The sequence below is a fragment of the Tripterygium wilfordii genome, chromosome 3 (assembly GCF_013401445.1).
Source record: "Tripterygium wilfordii isolate XIE 37 chromosome 3, ASM1340144v1, whole genome shotgun sequence".
In the NCBI taxonomy this organism is placed as follows: Eukaryota; Viridiplantae; Streptophyta; class Magnoliopsida; order Celastrales; family Celastraceae; genus Tripterygium; species Tripterygium wilfordii.
Genome location: NC_052234.1, coordinates 3298051 through 3322277, shown reverse-complemented (window position 1 = coordinate 3322277; position 24227 = coordinate 3298051). Strand labels below are relative to the sequence as shown.

Genomic DNA, 24227 nt, shown 5'->3' with positions numbered 1-24227 from the left:
TTCAAATTTCTTTCATATCTTTGTCACAGCTTCGTTCGTTGAATTAATGAACGCCATTCGCTTTCCTTCTTTTAATGTCGTGGAAATTTTGTTAATTTCTTTCGTGGATTTCTTGCATAAATGCACGCCATTCGCTTTCCTTTTTTTAATGAAGTAGAAAAAGTCAATTCTACTCTTAAAAAAAAAAAAATTCTTCTTTGCCCCATTAACTCTATATTAATTGTAATTTTATCTTAAAACGTCACCAACAATCTTTTATGCCAAATCAATATTACTTTTGTTCTGACTAAATCAATATAAATCAACATAACTTCTAAAGAATGTTTCGTGTTCGAAAGTGTTAGGGAGGCAAGAATTACTTACCAAAAACCAAAAAAAAAAAAAAAAAAGGGGAAGAATTAGGGAGTGTTTCAATACAATTTGTGTTTCAATACAAGGGTTTAATGGTCAATCAATGAATACCTAGTCAAGTTGGACAATTTTGATTTAGCATGAACATAGTTTGGAAGTACATAGCGTCCAACTAACATATTTTTGTTAGAGACTTAACCAAACATGCATGCTTATATCCAGCTGTAGTGACATTCATCAAAGAGATCAAGAAAACACATGAACCCAAACAAGTATATAGCAGCAAAATATATAATAAGAGGATAAGAAATGTATAAAATTTATACGAGTTCGAACTCAATACGAGATCTTAGTTCAAAAATGATGCTTTTAGTCTACTATAATTTTTCAGAGCGCTTGCAAGATAAAGAGTACAAGAGATAGTACTCACAAGTCTCTAGGGTTGTCTTTACCCCTTCTAGAGCGCTCGTGCTCTCTCTCTCTCTCTCAGCTGTTTTTTTTTTCTCTTTTACGACTAGGTTACTGTTGACACATTTTTCCAAGATCATCTTTAACAAAAATATCACATGATGGTAGAGAAATTGAAATCGACAATAACAACACAATGAACACAAGAATCTACGTAGAAAAACTCCAAGACCAGTCTCAATGACATCTATACCCAAGAAATCTAAGAATACTCAAGAAATTATCATAAGTCTCACTCCAGCTCATACTCTCAAAGACTCTACATCTTGGAATTTCTCACAATCCCACACCAGAACCCAATTATACCAATAGATTTTCCACATAGTTTTCCCCACCTTACTCTCTCTCTCTCATTAGGTTTGGCGGCTGACGGATCGAGTTTAACACAAGAGGGGGGTGATTTGTGTCCCCAAATTCCAATTGGAATCCCTTTTTCAATTTAAACAAATTAATGGCAATTAACAAGTAGCACACAAATTTGGACTCTAATGATTTTCCTAATCAATATTCAATCCAATGCAAGATGTGATACAATATAGTGAATGACCAAATATCAAATAATCAAGAATTGCACAAAATAGATTTTCAAGCAACACACTGCACACAGATTTTTCAACTCAGATTTTACCTATCAAATGATGTCAAAATGCAACGAAATTTTATATGCAATGTCACAACACCTTAATAAACACTATATCAAAATTTCAGATCAAAATTCAAAGTTTAAGGCAGTCTGCTAATCTCGGACAGATTAGGGTTTTGAAAATCCTGCAGTTTGAAACAAGTAGTAAATATAAACAAGTAAACAAAGAAATCAACACAGCGATTTATAGTAGTTCGGAGACCCTTCTCCTACGTCTACTACCTAGATTCACCAACCTAGGATTTTCCCAACTCCACTAAGGTGTGGTTTTAAGAGACCCACAAAACTCCTTACACCAAGGGTTTCTAAGAACTCCCTCAAACTTCAATGTTTACAATTTCCCTTAACAAAGGGAATTTTTCAATGGGATTTTCAACCAAGGTTCTCACAGGTTACCTCAAAGGTATTTGGTGTGGAACTCTCAAGATTACAGCAACACTCTCAAAGATAGGATTTTAAGAACAAGAGAGGTTTAGATTGTAAGCAAACAAAGCCTAAAGGATATAGGAACTTCCCTTTTGCAAAAACAAGAGTAGTGAGAAGTCCTTGATTGTAGAGGCTTGTATTGGAGAAGATTGTTGTAGCAAATAGCAAGAAAGCTTGATGATTGATGAACTTGATAGCAAGAGGTTTCTCTCAAGGATAATTTTTTTCAATTTGCTTCTCCAAGTTGTATGAAAGGGAAGATCCTCTTTTAAAGGCAATTCTCTCCTATGCTTGTAGCCATTGGATCAAACTTCAAGAGTTGATCTCTACCATCCATTGCAGCTCCTAATCTTGGTCATTGATGATTTGAGCAAACAAATCTCCACCATAGAGCATATAGACGTTGCACATGCTCCCTTTTTTAAGTCAAAAATTGCAAGCAAGAAAGTTGTCTTATGCACAACCATTTGATCAATGTATGTCTTCAAATCTTGACCATTCAAACTCTCTTTAATTCTCAGCCATGGATGTAGATTGTACTATGTCATCTTGTCCCTTCATTTTGAATCAAAGACTTCAAAAGTGATCCCTTAGTCAAGGATCTTGTTTGATTGCACCAACATAACTTTCTTGATAGCACATGTCTTGAGTGAAAATGTCAAGGATCTTGTTTGATTGCACCAACCTAACTTTCTTGGTAGCACATGTCTTGAGTGAAAATGTCAAACAAGAATATATCACTAATGATAGAGAGGACAAGGTTTGTCCCACATGTTTGAAAAGAGTTGTATCTCCATGAAGACCACAACCAATAGCCTCAATGTTTGATTCATTCAACTTGATAAAGTGCCTTAGTGGAAAGTTGGCAAATATAGGATTTTTCATAGTTTCCTAGAGCTCCAAGCTCATTCTTAGAAACTGGACTTCGACCACTCTTGAACATACTGAATTCTGAGCCATATGAGACCACAATGATGATTAACCTACAAGGAAATAGGAGGTAGAACTCCCCAATTGCATGTAAGCTCAAAGAGCTTCATATAAAGCGCATAGGTTAATTACATTAGAAAAACAACCCAGAAAATTCATATTACTGCATGATAAATCATTTTATATGTATTAGAATGTCCATGTAAAATTTCATAACAATTGGAAATCGTTTGGTCACTCAACCAAGCAATTAGATCACTAATAGTAAAACCGATAAATTCTAAGTGTAAATTCAAAGTCATTTTGCAAACTCAGTGTAAATGACATTTTCTCTTGAACTTTACTAAATCAAATATGTTCATAGTGATGAAACTAAGATGCACACGAAATTGCATTTAAATCGGAGTTCATTTGGTTCACCACGTTCACAAAGAACACATATGCACAAAATTAGGTAAAACCTAGTTTTGGCGGAATTTAAGCATATGACCAAATATATATGTGATGCACTTAATTTCTCATGATTATAGTCCTAGAACATATATTAAGCCTTCATGTGCATGTGGTTCAAGTTTCAAGTCATTTCGACCTAAGTTGGTTAAGATATGATAATTGGAAAATTAATGCTCTAACTTAGTTCATGTATGTTTGTTTTCAAAACTTAATTTCCAGCACTATCTCAAAAATATATAGTCATTTAAATTCAATTCATATAAATCAAATATTGCTTTAATGTTTCATTATCATTTATAAATGATTTAATATCATCAAAATTAGACATATAGGACCATAGGTCCAACAGCGGCCTCTTTAACCCCAAGAGAAACAAAACAATAGGAACTAGGTTTCAATCCTAAAAAACAAGTCTCTTATTTATAGAAAAAAAAACTGCTACATCGACAGTCGTCAGGATGGCTACTTAACCCGTTCGAACGGCAAGTCCTTCATACGTGTTTTTAAGCATACCCATCTAGACGCCCCTATCATCTGTCTATATGGATCTTCATCCTTCCTCGATCCAAACATTCTGGACAGCTCTTCTGCCACTTCACACACCTGAGGTGTCTGGATGGCAACTCCAGAAATAACATTCTAGCAACAGAACTTGCCTCCACGCACAATCTGAACCGACTCCAATTTATTTTTCTATCATAACAGTTAAAAAGCTATAAATTTTTTTTCTATTTATATCAACCCTAATTATAACAAAACTCCAACCGTTTCAGTATTTAATTTTCGAGGATCGAAGGAAATAGTAACATTAGTAGCTAGTAGTAGTACCAACTAATAATGAATACCTAGTCAAGTTGGACAATTTTGATTTAATTAGAACTGTTGGCACCAAAAATATGTTAGGCCTAATAAGCTTAGAACATGTGCAAGGCCCACGGTACAGCCTATTATGATTTGGATTGTTATGGCTTATAAGCCCATATTATTGAGGAAGAGAAGCCCAATTGTAATAACTACCCAAGTGGAGTAGTGCTGAGAGTGGCCCATGAAAACTGGAGAAGTTGTGGCAGTTATAACAAGATGGTCCATGTGGCAGCACATGAAAGAAATGAGGCAAGTTGTTGTGAGAAGGTTAGTAACTTCCAACTAACAGAACATGGAGTAAATCAAGGATAACTGCAACAAGATCATGGTTTATGGGGAAGAATTTCGTGCAGGACAGGAGGTATAAAAGATGGTAGATAGACAGATAGAGGGAACAATAAACAATTAGTCAAACAAACAATAAAAACTCAAGCCCAAAGGCACTTTCAAGCTTCCTGGCATTTCAATTACTTTTCCAAATCCTTGTCAATTTCAAGCAATTATTATGTTTTTCATTCCAAATTCTGCTGTATTTATTCCTTGTCAAGTTTCAATGCCAACCATTGTTGTGTAAATTGTTCTTGGTGTCTAGTTAGTCTACTTCATTTCAATCTCAACAAAGTGCACTTCAGTGGAGTTGGGGAACCTAGAACTATTGAGGTCCCAAGATAGTTCGTTCAATTGTCTAGATAAAAGTCTTATTTACATCTGGTGCATTTCATTCAAATTAGTATAAGAAACTATAAGCCTTGGCACACCTACAAATTATCATCACCTTGGGCCACTTTTTGGTGACAACAACCTTTTTTGGCACACCCGATGGGGCTGGAGAAGAAGTATCTCAAAACTACCATGGCACCGCGCACTCGCTTGTTAGGAAAAGAACCAATCACTAGGGAGAATTCGCAGGAGCAAAACCCACCGGCTGAGATGGAAGAGGCTGCCAATGATGGTAGCACTGAAGAAAAGCAGGAGCTCATTGAACGACCAGCTGGCTTATCTGATGAAGCCGCCATTTTGTTTGAACATTTGAAGCAGGAGGATAACCATCAAGTGAAAAAGGATCAACCACCTGCAAAGGAATTCATGGTGGGAGCAATTCAGGTACCATATGAATGTTCTACTACTACTTTAGTTTTACCAGCTGCTTGGTAGGCTAAGAAGCACATAAAAGAAAATAAAATGCCAAAAGTTGACCGGCTAGGGAAATTTGATCAACCTTTCAGTTCAGTGACGGTGCAGATAGTGGATGAAGAAACCCCCAAAAGGGTTATCTTGGAGAAACCTTCAATCCAAATGTCACAACACATTAAGCCACTGTGTGTCAGAGCACAGATGAATGGCAAACGATAGACAGAGTCTTGGTGCAGAACGGTTCTGCAGTCAATACCATTCCAAGATCAGTTCTCAGGCTGCTGGGTAAGAAAGAAGAAGATTTAATTCCAACTAACGTGACTGTGGCAGGTTTTATAGGGGAAGTTACTAAGGCAATTGGTATACTGCCAGTAGAGTTGACTGTCAGGCAACAATCTTCCATGACTGCGTTCTTCATTATTGACAGTCAGGCCAAATACCAAGCTTTATTGGGAAGGGATTGGATTCATTCCAATTGGTGCATTCCATCCTCACTGCGTCAACTCTTGGTGTGTTGGAGAGGAAATGATGTAGAAATCGTTCGGGCAGACAACTAGCCATTCAACACTACATCATATCAGGTGGAAGCTCACTACTACCATGCCCAATGTGGACCAATTCAGTTCACAAACAAGAAGGAAGAGATGCAAAAAATTACAAGACAATTATTGCAACCAATGGCCATTGTTCCTTATAGGCCGAGGAGGTCAGAACCAATTATTGAAGAAGTTCCACGATGTGGTCGAAGGAAGAAGAGAAGATAGTGGCGGCCACAATAAATAAGATTGTAGTACAAGCTGCCATTGGCAGAATTGTAACAGAAGAAATTGGTGAAAAAGAAATGATAGTAGAAGATGATGGTTGTTTAGCCACTAACAAAGAAGAGGAGTTAAATTGGAATAATTTGAAGATAGCACCGGCCAAATTAGATGATTTGAAGGCCGAAACCCAAGATCCTTTGGAAGAAGTGAACTTGGGGGGGGGACAAGAAGAGTCTAAAGTCACTTATATTAGTTCTACCTTGGATCCATCTATTAAGGTAAAACTAATAGCCATACTCCACGAGTTTCGTGATTGTTTTGCTTGGGATTACCAGGAAATGCCGGGATTGAATACAAAGGTGGTAGAACACAGACCGCCTATCAAGCCAGGATACAAACCATACCGGCAACCATCTAGAAGAATGTCTTCAGAAGTGGAGTTGCGTGTCAAAGAAGAAATACAAAAGTTGATTAAGGCTGGCTTCATACGGCCAACCAGGTATGCTGAATGGTTATCCAATATTGTACCGATAGTTAAGAAAAATGGCAAAATTCGTATCTGTGTTGATTTTTGTGATTTAAACACCACTACACCTAAAGATGTGTATGTTATGCCAATTGCTGATATGTTGATAGATAGTGTGTCTTAACGCGAGCTACTATCTATGATGGATGGTTATTCTGGATACAACCAGATATTTATTGCAGAAGAAGATGTTTCAAAAATGACATTTAGATGTCCTGGAGCATTGGGTACCTATGAATGGGTAATGATGCCCTTTGGCCTAAAAAATGCCGGAGCCACCTACCAACGGGCAATGAATGCTATCTTCCATGACATGATAGGCAGGAAACTGAAAGTTTATATTGATGATATCATTGTCAAGTCAGTCAAGGCCAATGATGATGTGGTCGATCTCAAACTTGCATTTGAAAGGATGAGGCAGTACCAACTAAAGCTCAATCCTTTGAAATGCACATTTGGAGTTAAAGCCGGAAACTTCCTGGGGTTTTTAGTTCACCAGAGAGGCATGAAAGTTGACCAAAACAAAGCTAAAGCCATATGCCAAGCTCAACCACCGAAGAACAAACAACAGCTCCAAAGCTTCCTTGGTCAGGTAAATTACCTTAGAAGATTTATTTCTAATCTTGCAGGTAAAACCAAGGTATTCTCAGAATTATTGAAGTTAAAGAAGGGGGATGCATTCAGATGGGAGCCAAAACACGAAGAGGTTTTTCAAACCATCAAGGTCTACCTAAGTAAACCTCCAGTTCTCATGCCATTTACCAGGCATAAACCATTGAAGTTGTATATATAAGCTACTGATGATTCCATTGGGTGCCTACTAGCCCAAGATGATGATGTTGGAAGAGAGAGAGCAGTCTACTACCTGAGTAGATTGTTGACAGATACTGAAGGGCGATATTCTGTGGTGGAGACGCGCTGTCTTGCATTATATTTTGCATGTACCAAGTCGAGGCACTACTTGCTTCAAACTAAGGTGTACGTGATCTCAAAGATGGATTTGATCAAGCACATGCTGACCAAGCCATTACTGACAGGAAGGATAGGTCGATGGTCATTGGCCTTGACAGAATTCAACCCCAAATGGAGAACACAACAGGTAGTCAAAGGGCAAGCACTTGCTGATTTCCTTGCTGACCACCCATGTCTGGAAATTTCTGAGACCTTACAAGGCATGATAGATGCGCACACTACACCAATCTTTGAAGATGAAGGTGAATGGGTGCTAAAATTCGATGGGTCTAGCACAGAGATTGCTACTGGAGCTGGGGTAGTCATTCAATCCCCAAGAGGTATAAAAACCACCTTAGCTTTTAATTTGGATTTCGATTGTACTAACAACCAGGCAGAATATAAAGCACTGATCATTGGCTTGGAGATCTTGCTTGAACTAAAAGCCAAAAATATTCTACTGGTTGGAGATTCCCAATTGGTGCTAAAATTGGTTGGAGAATACAAGTATGCTAGTTTTACATTGGCTCCATACTACAGTACAGCCTTGCAATTGCTTGATGACTTCCAGGAGGTGGTGTAACGACCCATCCCACACACCCACCCCGCAGTAATGGGCTGTGCGTACAAGCCGGGCCCATGGGCCGCTACCCCCAACCCCTCTCCCCCTCGCAAGGCAGGCAGGTTGTTGCTAGGTTTCGAACACTCCACCTAGGCTTAGTTGGTGACATAGGTTGCCAAAGGCACTATGTTAAAGGCTAGGTGGAGGGTTCAAAACCTAGCAACAACCTGCCTGCCTTGCGAGGGGGAGAGGGGTTGGGGGTAGCGGCCCATGGGCCCGGCTTGTACGCACAGCCCATTACTGCGGCGTGGGTGTGTGGGATGGGTCGTTACAGGTGGAGTTGAAGTACATTCCACGAGAACAAAATCATGAGGCCAACGGATTGGCCCAACTAGCTTCTGGTTTAATACTTCCAGAAAGTTTGATACAACAAATCATCAAGGTGGAAAGACGATCTCATCCATCTATCAGAGAAAGAGGCATGACAGTTGAATGCCTAGCTCTTGACGATCAGATGGAAGATTGGAGGAGAGATATCATTAACCATCTGACATATCCCAATGATCCAGCAGCCAAAAAGGTCAAAGTGTTGGCACAGAGCTATGTAATGATTGAGGGTGAACTCTTCAGAAAAGGAGTTGATGGTTTGTTACTTCGTTGCCCTAGTTTTATTGAAAGTATGAAAATAATGCAACAGGTACATGAAGGTATCTGTGGTGCACATCAAGCCGGTCCAAAGATGAGATGGTTGATAAGAAGGCACGGCTATTATTGGCCGACCATCTTGAAAGATTGCATTAAATATGCAAAAGGCCGTCAACAATGCCAGAAATTTGGCAACATTCAAAAAGCACCAGCGGCGGACATACAACCTATCATTAAACCATGGCCATTCAGAGGGTGGGCACTTGATATCATTGGAAAAATATTTTCTGCCTCATCTAAGGGTCATCATTTTATCCTGGTTGCTACTGATTATTTTACAAAATGGGTAGAGGTAGTAGATTTCATCAAAGAACACCTCATTTTCAGATTTGACATTCCAGAAACCATCACAACTGACCAAGGGACAATGTTCACTGGAGGGGAGGTCAAAGCATTTCTAGAAGATTATGGAGTCAAGTTGCTCACATCTACTTCATACTATGCTCAGGCCAATGGACAGGTAGAGACTTCAAATAAGGTGATCATCTCTATCTTGTAGAAAACTATTGAGGATAATACCAGAGCATGGCACAAGATACTACCATAGACTTTATGGGCCTACCGCATATCCAAGAGAACAAACACTGCAACCAGTCCTTTTGCTCTCACTTATGGGCATAATGCAGTACTACCTATGGAGCTAGTGGTCCCATCTTTGAGGATCATGAAGCAACATGATCTATCTGTTGAAGAATATTTAGAAGCTATGAACATGGAACTGGAACAGTTACATGAAAGCAGGGTGGGGGCTTTGAACAGGATGATAGTCCAAAAGAAGAAGATAGCAAATGCCTATAAGAAGAAAGTGAAGAAGAAAGTGTTCCATGAAGGCCAAATGGTGTGGAAGGAGATCCTACTACCAGGAATCAAGGACAGAGAGCTAGGCAAATGGTCTCTAAACTGGGAAGGACCCTTCAAAGTCCATAGAATTCTCAAAGGCAATGCATATTGGCTGGCAGGCCTAGATGGTCAGCCACATAAGAGATTTATCAATGACAAATACTTAAAGCCATATTTCCCAAGTATTTGGGAATTTACATCTGTAATGATGTAAAGGATGTGAAAGCAGGCTATTTAGCCGTAGCCATGAGCTGGCTTTAGTGGCCGCATATTATGAATAAAAATAGTAGATGATCACAGGCCACACAAAAGAAATTGCAAATAAATGATTAGCAGTTATAAAAGAAAATATCCAAAATTAAGGCCAAATAATGGCCAAAGTCAAGTACTAGAAGCCAATACAGATGGCAATAAAATTATTTCTAATAAACCAACCAAGGCCAAACAATGGCCAAAATCCAACAATCAAGTCAACATATGCTTCAAACCCGACCAGGTATTCTAATGTGCTTGAAGGCGTGCTTGAGTTAGCTACAAATCTGAAGACCAAGTTTGAGCATCTAATAGTTGTGACTTGATGGAAGCACCCAGAGTATTGAGATATTGCAGAGCATCTTGAAATTTCTCATGCACCCGGTTTCTTGCATCATATTGCTGTAGAATCTTACCTTTCAAACCTTGGATCTTGAGTTCAAAAGTCTTAATTTCTTCTTGAGCAGCAATGATATTCTTCTGAATCCCAAGGTCTTCAGCAGCCAGGTTTTGAGAGTTGGCAAGTAAAATTTCATAAGCAGCTTGATCGTTAGATAAACCTTCCAACTTGCTCGATAAAGTTTGCTCCAGAGAATAATCTTGATGAAAGGCAGTGGGTATATGATGCAAATCATGCTCCAGACGAATGAGCCTACTTTTACTCTCAGAAGCTATTTGAGGATCTGCTAGCAGAGTCTTCACATGTTTTAAAGCTTCCTAACCGTCTGCTTCTTGAACATCTGGAATATTTTTCTCAAAGAGCTGGACCAACTTATTGGTGGCATGCTGCAGTTCTTCCTTAGTTGGCACTTTGCTAGCAAGAGGAGGTGGAGTTGGGAAGGAGAAATCCAGACCTGCCAATGGCTTTACCACGCTGGTTGGAATGATGGAGGTAAGCACTTTAAATGATGTTGCTGCCTGCATACATAAAGTACTGTCGCAAGTATCAAAGAATTATTTGTGGTAGCAAAATAAAGAAAATGAAAGATATCAACCTGAGAAGATAGAGGAGTAACTGAGCCAGAAGGTTGGTTAGAAATTTTGAGAGTGACAATTGGCTCATCTGATGAAGGAACTCCTGTATAGCTGGTGGAAATCTTTTCACTCTCATCTCCAGAAGCTTCACTATCATCATTGCCTGAAATTGTAACAGTCTCTGAACTGGATTGGATGGTCTTTTTAATTATAGTAGAAGATCGTTGAGATCTTCTCACAGCCACCACCTTACTATTGATTTTTGGCTTCTTTTTGGGGGAGATTGACTCACTTTTAATGTTCAATTTTCTAGAGGAAATTGGAATAGCAGGAATAGCTGCACAGTATGTCACCAGATCAAAATCTCATAGACAGACAAGCAAGTAGAAAAAGAGGTGAAGAAAGCATACCAGGCGTAACATCTGCAATGTCTGCCTCAGATTCAGTATTGAAGAAAGCATACCAGGTGTAATACCTTTCCTTTCAAGATAGGTAGTCAGAAGCACAACCAGGACTGAAGGGTGGTAGCAGTTGAAACACAAATCTTTTCAAAGCATTATTATTTACAGCCACCTGGTTCTCAATCCTTTCTCTGGATTGAATGCTGGTCCTCTCTTCTCCAGGAGGGTTGCAATGAGAAAGGTGGTTAAGAGGTACATTTTGGGTATAACCCACCTGCGTAGCACAGAGTTGAGGATTGTAGGCCTCAAAGCCACAAGCAGGGTTCATGGGGTTATCAATATTGGCACCTTCATGAAGATACGTGGGTGTAACAAGACTGGCCCAGAAGTCACGAAGGATATGGTCCATTACCATAGATATGTTGACTTTGGAAGATAACAATGGCATCAAAGGACCACCAGGCAAAGTGTCAATAAACAAGAAATATTCAGAATCAAGTCGATTTGAAGGCAAGGACAAGAAAAAATTGAAGATTTCTACAAAAGACCTATCACTGGTGCAAGCTAAAACAGACTGCCCATAAGAAGTGAATTTGGCAGTTAGTCGATAGCCAGAAGCACGTAAAGTAGGGAGATAAGCAAACAACCAACGCTGAAGAATCCAAAGGCTATCAGAAAAACGATGGTAGTAAGGTTTCTCAAAGGTGAGTAAAGAGAGACAGTGATAAATACGGCCTAGCCAAATACTACCTAAAGCCACATTCTGACCTTCAGCTAGTGCGCATGCAAGGGGAAGATAATCTTTCGCAGGTTGATTAGCAAAGGTGCCAAAAGCATACCTACAGAGTCTACACCACAAGAACAGAGCATGCTCTTTGAAGGTAGGTTCTCCAAGGTGTTCTGTGGAACTTAAACCCTGATAAGAAAAGGTTTTCTTTTCCTCCATTATTCCTACCTCGACGATTTTGACAGAAGTAAAGAGGTTGGGAGCATGTGAACCTGCAATCGGTAGCCCAGTTAGGGCATACATATCCCTCAGGGTGATGGTCATATGGCCACTAGGGAAAGCAAAAGAATTTGTTTAACGGGACCAGAAACAGCAGGCCGCTGAAATCAAAGTTGGATCGAAGGGAATTGGCTCAAGAGTCATGTCAATAAATCCATCGAGTCCTTGCTTCATCCATTGTACACCGAAGGTAGTTCGAAGTCGATTGACCCAGTCTCTCCATCCTAGAGGTGGTTTGGGCCAAGAATAATGTCGTTCCAATAGCGGTTACTCATTTGCACGGTTGGCAAGGAGTTCTTCACTAGAGAATGATGAAAAGCTTGTCATCTTCTCGGTGAAAAGATGGGAGTCAATGAGAGCAGTATTTGGGAGGAAGGAAGCCATCAGTTGAAGAAGACGAGAGGAAGAGGTCAGGGTTTTTTCTCAAATAAATGAAGAAGTAAAGAGGCGTAAGAGATTAAGAACCAGTAGCTCAAATTAAATGAGGTAAGTGAAGAGTTTGAATTTTAAATGGATTTTATTTGATAGTAATTGATATTTGAGAGGGATTTTTAACAAGAACACATATAGTTTCCAACTACACATGCTTGCGTTTATTTACCATGTAATTTATGCTCACATTCTGTTGATTTTTTTAAAAAAAATTATGCTCTATTGATTTCACTTTATGAAAAAAATAAACATAATTTAATAATAGTTTGTTCTATATTTCTTGTTTGGCATCACATTCTTAAATTTATGCTCTATTGATTTTCATTTTATTAATTCAAATTGATATTGGGCATAAAGTAACAAAGTATTCGAAATGTCTTCATTATTTCATTACTTACTCAGAATCCCGCAAAATACGAACAAAGTGCCAATAAATTATAAATTTGAAGTTATAGTAATTTTTTTTTGAGAGCAGGTTAAGCAGCATAGCATTGATTTACACAGGATTACAATAAGGTAGAACAAAAGAGAGAATAGACTGGGGAACCCCCTCCATGCAAACATGATCCGAATCAGAATGCGTCAATTTATCGAGTGCAGCCAAAGCATCAGCCACTTTGTTATTTGCTCTATGATTAAACAAAAATTGATATACCATTGGACCCAACAGTATACTAAGTTTATAACATAAACTCGCATGCATGCGCAATTTGGTGAATGTCATGCTGGAAGGTGATGTCCTTATGTATATTTTTTTTGGTAATCGAGAACGACGTCATACAAGCTTGTCTTTTGGATATCCGATATGGATCTAAACTCCGGTAGTCAAGCCCGCACACACAGAAATTTCCTACTTAGACTGATGAATATATATGTTAAAATTTTCGCTCAAGTTAAAGGTATGATACACATTGACTCGATGGGGGTCCCTGCCATAAGACAGATTAACTGCTAATATTCTATTTTTGGGCTATTGTCTGCCCTTTGGGTTTGTTGTTGTTATGGTTTGTTCTTTTCCTTCTTGGTGTTTGTTCTCTTGTTCTTTTTGTTTATGGGTTAGGTTTAGTCCCCCATTGTGAGCCACCGGAGAAGGACTTTTCTTCTCCTCCTTATGAAATAAAATTTTTGGTTTCTTAAAAAAAAAAAATGTTAAAATTTTCAGGTTGCCGATGAGTTTATAAAAAGAAGGAAAGACTTAAGAGTGCCCTGTTTGCACGCTTATGACATTCTGCAATCATTTTTACTAATTTAGATAAGCTGATTATGAAAGCCAACTTCCTGTTAATTGACATCACTATGATTTATATAAGCTGACTATGATGGTCCTATTCGGTGGTTCTGTTCTTGCAAACTTAATTTTCCTTTTTCATGCCATCGTGTTCTTGCGAACACGATGAATGTTTGTAATGGGTTTAGGAATCTTACTTGAGGAAAGGCCCGATCCGGCCGAGTCCGACGTCGGTTTAACAAACTAACACCACCAACGAACTTACTGGCCAGAGATGAACCTGACCCAGCCCTTGGCTGACCGTAACTGTCGTCGGAGGTGCACGACCCGGCTTTCACTCGATACAGGTCACTTTGATCCGGGCGGAATACTTGTTTTCCGACGACCCAGAAGTTTGATTCCGATTGTTGGACCAAGACTTAGTGTCTAGTCAACATTGTGTTTTTGATGATTGTGTATGATTGTATACTAAAATGTGTGTGAGCATGCTTGACTTGAACATATCCTAAAATGCTAGAAAACATGCTTAAATGGTTATTTGGTTAATTGTTTAATATCTTAATTGTGCATATACACTTAAATGAAGGCTTATGCATATCTCTATGTGAATTTGATATCTATATATTTTTGAGATAGTGCTGGAAATTCAGTTTTGAAAACAAACATACATGGACTAAGTTAGGGCATTAATCTTCTAATGATCATAATTTATCTTAACCAACTTAGGTCAAATGACTTGAAACTTGAACCAATGCACATAAAGGTCTAATATATGTTCTAGGACTATAATCATGATAAATTAAGTGCATCACATATATATTTGGTCATATGCTTAAATTCCGCCAAAACTAGGTTTTACCTAATTTTGTGCATATGTGTTCTTTGTGAACGTGGTGAACCAAATTAACTCCGATTTAAATGAAATTTCGTGTGCATCTTAGTTTCATCACTATGAACATATTTGACTTAGTAAAGTTCAAGAGAAAATGTCATTTACACTGAGTTTGCAAAATAACATTGAATTTACACTTAGAATTTATCGGTTTCACTATTAGTGACTTATTTGCTTGGTTGAGTGACCAAACGATTTCCGATTGTTATGAAATTTTATATGGACATTTTAATATATATAAAATGATTTATCATGCAGTAATATGAATTTTCTGGGTTATTTTTCTAATGTAATTAACCTATGCGCTCTATATGAAGCTCTTTGAGCTTACATGCAATTGGGGAGTTCTACCTCCTATTTCTTTGTAGGTTAATCATCATGAGGATGTTATATCACTCAGAATTCAGTTTGCTCAAGTGAATTGAAGTCCGGTTTTCAAGTATGAGCTTGGATCTCTAGAAAACCAAGAAAAACCTATGTTCATCAACCTTCCACTAAGGCATTTTGATTGATGATTGGAACTAGCCTTAGGGCTGTATAATATGGATATATTGGTGCTGCCAAATTCAGAGTTTGAAGTCAAGATTGGAGGGACATGTTTGGTCACTTGAAGGATCTCTTGTCTTCATCAAACAAGATCTTGCACATGCTTCCTTTATTGAGGTCAATGATCATATTTTTGTGAGAAGACAATTGATGAAGCTAAAGGACAAATGCAATGGTTGAAATTTGTAAGAGATGAGAAAGTATATTTTGCAACTAGACAAGACTTAGATTATGAAGATATTCTTGAAGACTACAAGCTCCAACGGTACACTAATCTATGGCTGAGATTGAATTGTTTTGAATTATGAATGAACCAGATTACAACAAGACTTGAAGGGTTAAGATGACCATTTAAAAGGTGAATCCAATGGTTGTGCATAAGACCATATTCTTGCTTGCAATTTTTGAATTAAAAGAAGATCTTACTTGATTTTTGGAGTCAAAGATTGTTGCAAGTTGCTACACATTTTGTAGGAAATCATTGGAGATACCAAGGCCAAGATTTGGTGTAAGTTTGATCAAATGGTCAAAGATGACAAAATTGTTGGAGATACCAAGGTCAAGATTTGGTGCAAGTTTGATCAAATTGTCAAAGATGGCTGCAAGTGCACATGACAACTCAAATCTTGGAAAGCTAGACTTGGAAAATAATGCAAGTGCAACGGCTACATATTGTAAGGTCAAGATTTAATGATCTATTCATTCAATGGCCAAGATTTGCACATGTAATTGAAGGTCGAGATTTGAAGATAGAAAAAGATCCAATGGTGGAAATCACAAGAGCTTGGTAAATTATAAAGAGGGGTTCTTCCTCATTCCAACTTGGAGAAGCCAAAATTATATTGAAGAAATTCTTGCTCTCAAAGCTTTCAAGCTAGTTTGTGCCATTGAATCCAAGCTTCTACCCAAGCCACTCTAAAGGCTTCCTCACTATTTTGCTTTTGCAAAGAGGGAGTGCTTCTCATTTGGCTTCTTATTTTCAGATTCGAAAATCCTCATTATTCTTCATTTTCTATCCAACCCGTGAGGTGATATTGTGATTCTTGAGTGTTCCTCAACCCTATTTGCTTAGTGCAAACCTTGAGTGAACCATTTATACCGAACACTTGTAAAAGTCCCTTCATTGGGCAAAAACCTTGTTGAGGTTGAGTTTAAGGGAGTGCTTGAAACCCTTGGTTGTAAAGTTTGAAGATTGTCTTGAAATCTTCAGTTTTAAGGGTGACCTAAAAACCCTTGTGAGTTTTGTGGAGCTCTTGAGAAAACCACATCCTTAGTGGAGGTTGGAAAATCCTAGGTTGGTGAACCTAGGTAGTAGATGTAGGAGAAGAGTCTCCGAACTACTATAAATTGTTGTGTGGACTTTCTTGATTGCATTGCTTGCTTGTTGATTGATTAAGTGTTTTGATTGCAGAATTTTCTGAACCACTAGTCTGTCCGTGCACTGTTCACATCGCTAAACTTTGAATTTTAATCTGAATTTTTGATATAGTATTCATTAGGGTGTTGTGATACTGCATACCAAATTTCATTGAATTCTGACTTGATTTGCTAGGTGAAATTTGAGTTGTAAAATCTGTGCGCAGTGTGTTGTTTAAAAAAAAAAAATCTGTTTTTGCAATTCCTTGATTATTTGATAATTGATCATTCACCATATTGTATCACATCTTGCATTGAAATGAATGTTGATTAGGATAATCATTAGAGTTCAAATTTGTGTGCTAATTGTTAATTGACATTGATTTCCTTTTAAATTATAAAAAGAGATTCCTATCGGAATTTGGGGACACAATTCACCCCCCCTCTTGTGTTAAGTACGATCCATCACCGATTTGTTTCATGATCCTGAATGCGTTGGTAATGTTTTTGGCCTCATATGGGCAACTTTGGTGCACACCAAAAAATTGATAAATATGCGTCTACGATCCCTTGTACGTATAGGTAATTAAGCGATCATTTCGAATTGTTGGATACTCTGGAGGCAGGAGTATGATTAAGGTGTTTGGAGCGTATCAGATGAGTCGATAATGCTTTAAATAATACAATGTTTGACTCGATAAATATTTCGACAATAAATTCCCTATGTCTTGTAAAATTCAATACTAACATCAGTTTTGAAACCCCATGTCATGATAGTCAATCTGTTCTGACATTTGGGACAAGCATTTGACTTGTATATTGTGCAGGTTCAAGTTTTTTGTATGCTAACGGCAATATTTGTTAGCCTTGGTGCATCAGGTTATGTATGCATATACGACACTTGATGTGCTAAGGTTTGACGCGGCACTTGATGTGCTAAGGTTTGACGCAACATGTGTTATGCCGAGGTTTGATGCGAAACATGTTGTGCTGAGGTTTGATACGACAAGTGTTGTGCTGCGGTTTGATATGTAATTTTTTAAAATTTATTTACGTAAGGTTGAATGCGAGATTTTTTTGACTCAAAATATATTAACAACTAGTTTTGTTTGAAAGAGCTATGCACATTGATTTTGAATATATGATTTATTTCAAAATTTGTCATCTATTTTGTAAGAAAAATCGTTTTGAAATTTCGTTTAAGAAAAGAAAAGAAATCAAAACTGATGATGTCATGTGCATGTTGGGGAAAATGTGGGAGGAAATACCTCAATTCATATGAGAACTTAAGGAAAATTTCGTAAACAAAAAATTATTTAAATCTTTATTAATACGTGTTTTAAAATTCCATGGATTTTATGGTATAATAATTAATTGTATGAATATATTGGAACACGACTTTCAAATTTTGTCATTCGTAATAACTGCCCGATAATAAATTAGAGACTTTTTCTATTGGTTAATAAAACTTGTTCAATTGTCTCTACAAAATTGGATTTGGGGGCTCAATAATTCCTTAGAGTCTATAATTCATATCCAATGGTGAAGAAAAAGTCATATAAATTTTAAAAATGAAAAAACAAAAATGTGGTGTGATGTGACACATGTCTCAAGCCATTGGATTTCAATTGTAAACTTTATAATTTGAAACTAATTGAGGAGCCCCCTAATCTCCTAATCTGACAAAATTAACTATGAATTGTATCTGTTAATCAAAGGTGGGTCCCAGTCAAGCATTTATTAGCATAAGCTAGAGTCAAACTTCTTCATAATATAATAGAAACTCAAGTAGAAAACGTCAAACCCATACATTAATACATAACGGTTTTGTACTTGAAATATATAATTATGTATAGTTGTGCCACTCTTTCTTATAATAATAATCATAAGAATGAGTCACATTACTTGTGGACTATATTATTCACTATATTACTATAACGCATAGGTTATCAGTTTAGATTGGATCTGCAAGATAATTTTTTTAGGGTTCTATGACTCCAACCGATAATCTCGTTAAAGATGTTTCAAATTACTTGGTTTCGAACCACTAGCCTACCAAGTTCAACCGGTTACATCTGATGGCAAAACAAAATATCAAATTTTATTTTGAATTTTCATTAGCTATTTATTTGAAATTTTAAACAGTTAAAAATGTCTAAACAACTGTAAAACTAGTAACAAATCCAACAATAGGTCTTACCTCACCCGGATGAGGTAAGAAGGGTCCACGTTAATTCTTGCATGCATGGATGCGGGCCCACTGCACGGTCATCCATGAATTCTTCAAACTCTAGGTATATTATATATTGTTGTCAGTTTTGTTGTGTTATTGATAAGTCAAAAGCAGAATAAGTCATGCACGTACACACTCATTTGTTTATCACACACACGCGGCATAACCTTTCCTCAACCCCTATAAATGATTTCATACTTGCAGGCATTCTCCACCAAGTCCTAATATCATTTCCTCTCTCAACTCTCTACTATACTCCTCCTTCTTCAATATGACTACTTCAGCTGTTCAACATTCTAGCAGTATTGGTGCTTTATTGTTGATGCTCTTTATCATGAGCACAACATGCCAAGCCCAGCTTTCTTCAACCTTTTATGACAGTACATGCCCTAATGCACTCACTACCATACATACCTCAATTAGATCCGCTATCGCTAAAGAACGTCGAATGGCGGCATTTCTCATTCGCCTCCATTTCCATGATTGCTTCGTTCTTGGATGCGATGCATCCATCTTACTAGACGAGACCCCCTCAATCCAAAGTGAGAAGACTGCCCGTCCTAATGATGATTCTGTTAGAGGCTATGGAGTCATAGACAATACCAAAGCTGAAGTAGAGAAAGCATGTCCTGGCATTGTATCTTGTGCAAATATCATTACAGTGGCCGCCAGAGATGCATCCGAATATGTAGGTGGTCCATCTTGGGCAGTGAAACTTGGAAGAAGAGACTCAACCACCACAAGCAGAACTTTGGCTGAAGGTGGAGACCTTCCTGCTTTTACAGACGGCCTTGAACAACTTATAACATCCTTCAGAAACAAAGGCCTTAATGCAAGGGACATGGTTGCATTGTCAGGTTCCCACACAATAGGACAAGCTCAATGCTTCACTTTTCGCGATAGGATATACAACAACAACAACGCAAGCGACATTGATGCCGGATTTGCTAGCACTCGCAAGCGTGGCTGTCCGGCAAGTGGTGGCAATGGTAATTTGGCACCGATGGATTTGGTAACGCCCAATTCTTTTGACAACAATTACTTCAAGAATCTACAACAACGGAAGGGACTTCTTCATTCTGATCAAGTTCTCTTTAGTGGTGGATCCACGGACAGCATTGTCAATGAAGAACTTGATCATTCTCAAATGAATACGAATGCATGCAGATGTTTCTTGTGTAACATCTTTCCTGAAGAAGTAAAAAAACCTATTGAAATATTAAATCATTTGCAAATGCTTGATGGTGCTTTTCGAAATACATGGATTGCATATAGAATATTGTTAACTATTCCAATAACGGTAGCCTCCGCAGAGAGAAGCTTTTCAAAGTTGAAATTGATAAAATCATATCTTCGGTCCACCATGTCACAAGAAAGGTTAAATGGGTTAGCTATGTTGTCTATTGACAGTGATTTGGTGGAAAAGGTTGATTATAGTAATGTAATTAGTGATTTTGCATCTCAAAATGCTAGACGAGTTATATTTAAGTAATATATTTTTTTTTGGAGTTAGACTTTAACTATATGATAATCGCCACAAAAAAATTTAGAGGGCCCCTTGTTTAGAGTTCGCTCAGGGCCCCCATAGGCTCAGGTACGCCACTGGCTATTTCTTGTACTCTTTATCTTGTATACTCTCTAAAAATCATAGTAAACTAAAAGAACATTCCTGAACTAGGATCTCATATTCAGTCTGAACGAGAATCAATTTTATACTATTCTTCTCCTCTTATTATATATTTTGCTGCTGTACTTGGGTTGATGTGTTTTCTTGTTCATATGTCACTAAAGTTGGATAAAAGCATGCATGTTTGGTTAAGTTTCTAAGGGAGAAACTATGTTCGTGCTAAATCAAAATTGTCCAACTTGACTAGGTTTTCATTATTAGTTGGTACGACTACTAGCTACTAATCATCCAGTGATTGACCACTAAACACTTGTATTGAAACACAAATTGTGTTGAAACACTCCCTAATTCTTGCCCTTTTTTTTGTTTTTGGTAAGTCATTCTTCCCTTTATATTGATTAAGTCAAAACAAAAGTTATATTGATTTGTTCGTGACGTTTTAAGATAAGATTACAATTTATTTAGGGTTAATAGGGCAAAGAAGAAAAATATGTTTTAAGAGTAGAATTGACTTTTTCTTCTTGATTAAATGAATGAAAGCAAAAACAAGGATATAAAAAACACGTTTAGCTAGTCATTTTAGATAATACGGGAAACAATAAATCACTGAAAACTGTTTGAAACCAGAAAATGAAAAAAACAAGACGTTTCTGAAAAATAGAAAACATATAAAACATAAAACAAATCAGATAGAAACTTTAGGCTATCACTACTATTTTTTGTTTTAGTTTCAAAAAATAGACAAAAAAAAAAAAAAGATAGTGTTTGTTTGTAACTTTTGTTTTCAGTTGTATGAAAACTTACAATAGGTTTTCAAAATTTTAAAACCACAAAACAAAAGGTTTCATAAGTTTTAAAACACCACACACACAACGACCTCCTTTCTCTCTCGAACGACATGTGTACCGACCCTTCTATCATTTTCTCATTTTCGGGCTGTGTCTAACCCAGACTTTGGATATGAGTTTGTCCTGGACCAAACTTCGGACCCAGGTCGGGCCTAATTTCTGGGTTTGGTTGATCCCGGGCTGGGCTTCTAGAACAGGTCAATCCCCGATAGGGCTTCGAGCCCAGGTCATTCTCGGGATGATCTTCGGGTTGGTCTCGGGATGGGCTTCGGGGTCAAGTCAATCCTGAAACTGTCTCTTGGGTCAGGTCTGTCTCGGGATAGACTTCAGGGTTGGTCGGTCTCAGGACGGGCTAAAGCCCCGAACCTAGGTCTGTCCCGGGACAATCATCAAGGTCAGGTCGGTCTCGTATTAGGCTTCGGGGTTGAGTTTGCCCCAGGACGGTCTTCAGGGTTGAGTCACTTAGGACTGGCTATGGGCCTGGGTCAAACGCTGGCGGGCTTTGTGGTTGGGTCGATCTAGGCACGGTCTTCGAGGTCAGATTGATCCCTGATTATCTTCGAAGTCGGTCGGCCCCGGGGTGGGCTTCGGGGTTTGGTCTGTCCTGGGACGGTCTTCGGGGTCGGGTCTATCCTAGGCCTGGTTAGTCCCAGGCTAGGTCCAGGTCAATCCTGGGGTTTGCTTTGGGTCCGAGTCGATCCACGATCAATCTCTAGGCCCTAGTTTGTCTCTGGGCATGCTTGTTTTATGTTGGGGTACGGACCCGGGTCGATCTAGGGCCAGGCTATATGCCCAGGTCTATCCCTGACTAGGCTTGGGGATCGGGTCGGGCTTGTCCCAACTTTGGGCATTGATTTTTTCTATGAATCAAGAGCAGTGTTTCACGACATCTAGCATGTCAATCTCATATTGAATTAAATTTATGTTTTCATTTTATGTTTTAAATACAAAAACCAAACGGGTAGTTAAATTTATGTTTTCGATTTTTGTTTTATATTTTTTTTTTCATAATTTTTGAAAGTGACACCAAACAGGACGTTATATATTTCCTTTCAACAAAAAATCATACTTTTTCTTTTTTTGGTTGTACTTTTCATAAAGCGCGACTTTTTACATCTCTTCCTCAACCTCACTTGTAATTCTATCCATTTGGTCATGCAAACTAGGTGTTCACTACTAGTTTCATGAGCTTTAAGTCTTTCACTAAGATGTTTCCAATCATTAAATCCATCCGTTGTCATTCGGGAAGTGTTATGATCTTGCTTGAATAACTTACAACAAAAGCAAAACACTTTGTCCTTAGAAACAAAATATACAAGCCATTTCATATATTGTTTCTCTCCATTCAATGACACGTTCATAATGATTAGATGAAAAATGTCTACCAAGGTCATCAACACCAAAATCAATATCAAGAATTCTAATTGGACCTTTTTCTACTAATAGGTCCCTAAACTTTTGATTAATATTATCCTAATTTCCTGGATCGTAAATGTTTAATGGCCCAAATTCTTTACCTATTGGTAGAATTTCTTTTTCCTCATATTGATCACCATCATCACCTACTCTAATTTCTTCTTCTTTATCACCTATTGGTTCTTCTTCTTTATCACTCAGGACTGTGGATTTGTTTCTTCTTCAACATTAGATGTTGAGCCACCTCTTTGTTTACTAGGCAAAAATCTATCAAGAGATCCTGCTAAAGATTGAACCAATTCTTCTTCTCTTTTTTTTTTTCTTTTCTTTTTTCAAAACCTGACTTGTATTTTCTAGGTATCATTATGATCAAATTTACAAATTATCAAAAATCTCAATCACAATACAAAAAATAAAATAAATGACAGGAGCAGCAAGAGTTATATTCAATCACTTATCACTGAGCCTATTAAGTGGAACAAAATCACCTGGTAAGGCTATAAAACCAGTCAACCATATGTTGTCGAGCTGCAGAGTGCAGGAGGAAAATCTCAGAATCCAAATTCCAAAACTGAATGCAGAGCAGACGAACAGAACGGCCAGAACCCATAAGAGATTACAAAAGAACCAAAGAGAATTAGAGATTGCAAACACCAAAGAAATCATGAAGATAAGAAAACAAAAACCCTAGAAAATCAAAACTCAAAGAAAGAATTACCTGCAAGTGCAACTCTCAAGACTCAAGTCTCAGGCTCCTTCTAGTTCTAAAATCCCAAATGAAAACCAAATCAATGTTGAAACAGGAAGTCAAAAGTCGGAAGTTAGAGTCGGAACTCGGTCTCGGAAGTCAAAGTTGAAACTCGGAAGTCACAAGTCAGAGTCAAGAATTGAGAAGATAGAAGTAGAATTGAGAAGAAAAGGGAATAGAGAATGAGGCATTTTGATATTCTTTTACTTCGATTAGTTGGGCCTCTCAAATTTTCTTGGCTATTATTGATTTTTTAGTTGGGCCTCTCCTCCAAATTTCATTCTTTCTTGATGGGCTTTATAAAGTAACACATATAAGGTTTTAAAATGGGCTAAGAGAGTAAGAGGATAGATGGACTACCATATAACTTAACTAACACTATGAAAAATTGGGGACCCTAAAAATTTGGGGAAATTTGGGGGCCCTGGGAGACGGCCCAGCTCGTCCAGGCCCAGGGCCGCCCCTGGAAATAGCATTCACAAGTCTCTAAGATTGTCCTTACCCCTTCAAGCTCGCGCTCTCTCTCTTAGCCATCTCTTTTTCTCTATTACGACTAGGTTATTGTTGAGAAATTTATCCAAGATCCTCCTTAACAGAAATATCACATGACAGTAAAGAAATTGAAATCGACAATAGCAACACAATGAACACAA

At 37.9% G+C, this 24227-nt stretch overlaps 1 protein-coding gene across 1 annotated transcript; it reads left to right on the top strand.

Moving 5' to 3' along the window:
• The first annotated feature begins 19186 nt into the window (after positions 1 to 19186).
• LOC119995520 (lignin-forming anionic peroxidase-like) lies at positions 19187 to 21932 on the top strand. Its single transcript, XM_038842038.1, has 2 exons — positions 19187 to 20376; positions 21603 to 21932. Exons 1-2 carry the CDS (start codon positions 19207 to 19209, stop codon positions 21930 to 21932), a joined length of 1500 nt encoding a protein of 499 aa, XP_038697966.1. The 5' UTR covers positions 19187 to 19206.
• Positions 21933 to 24227: the final 2295 nt, after the last annotated feature.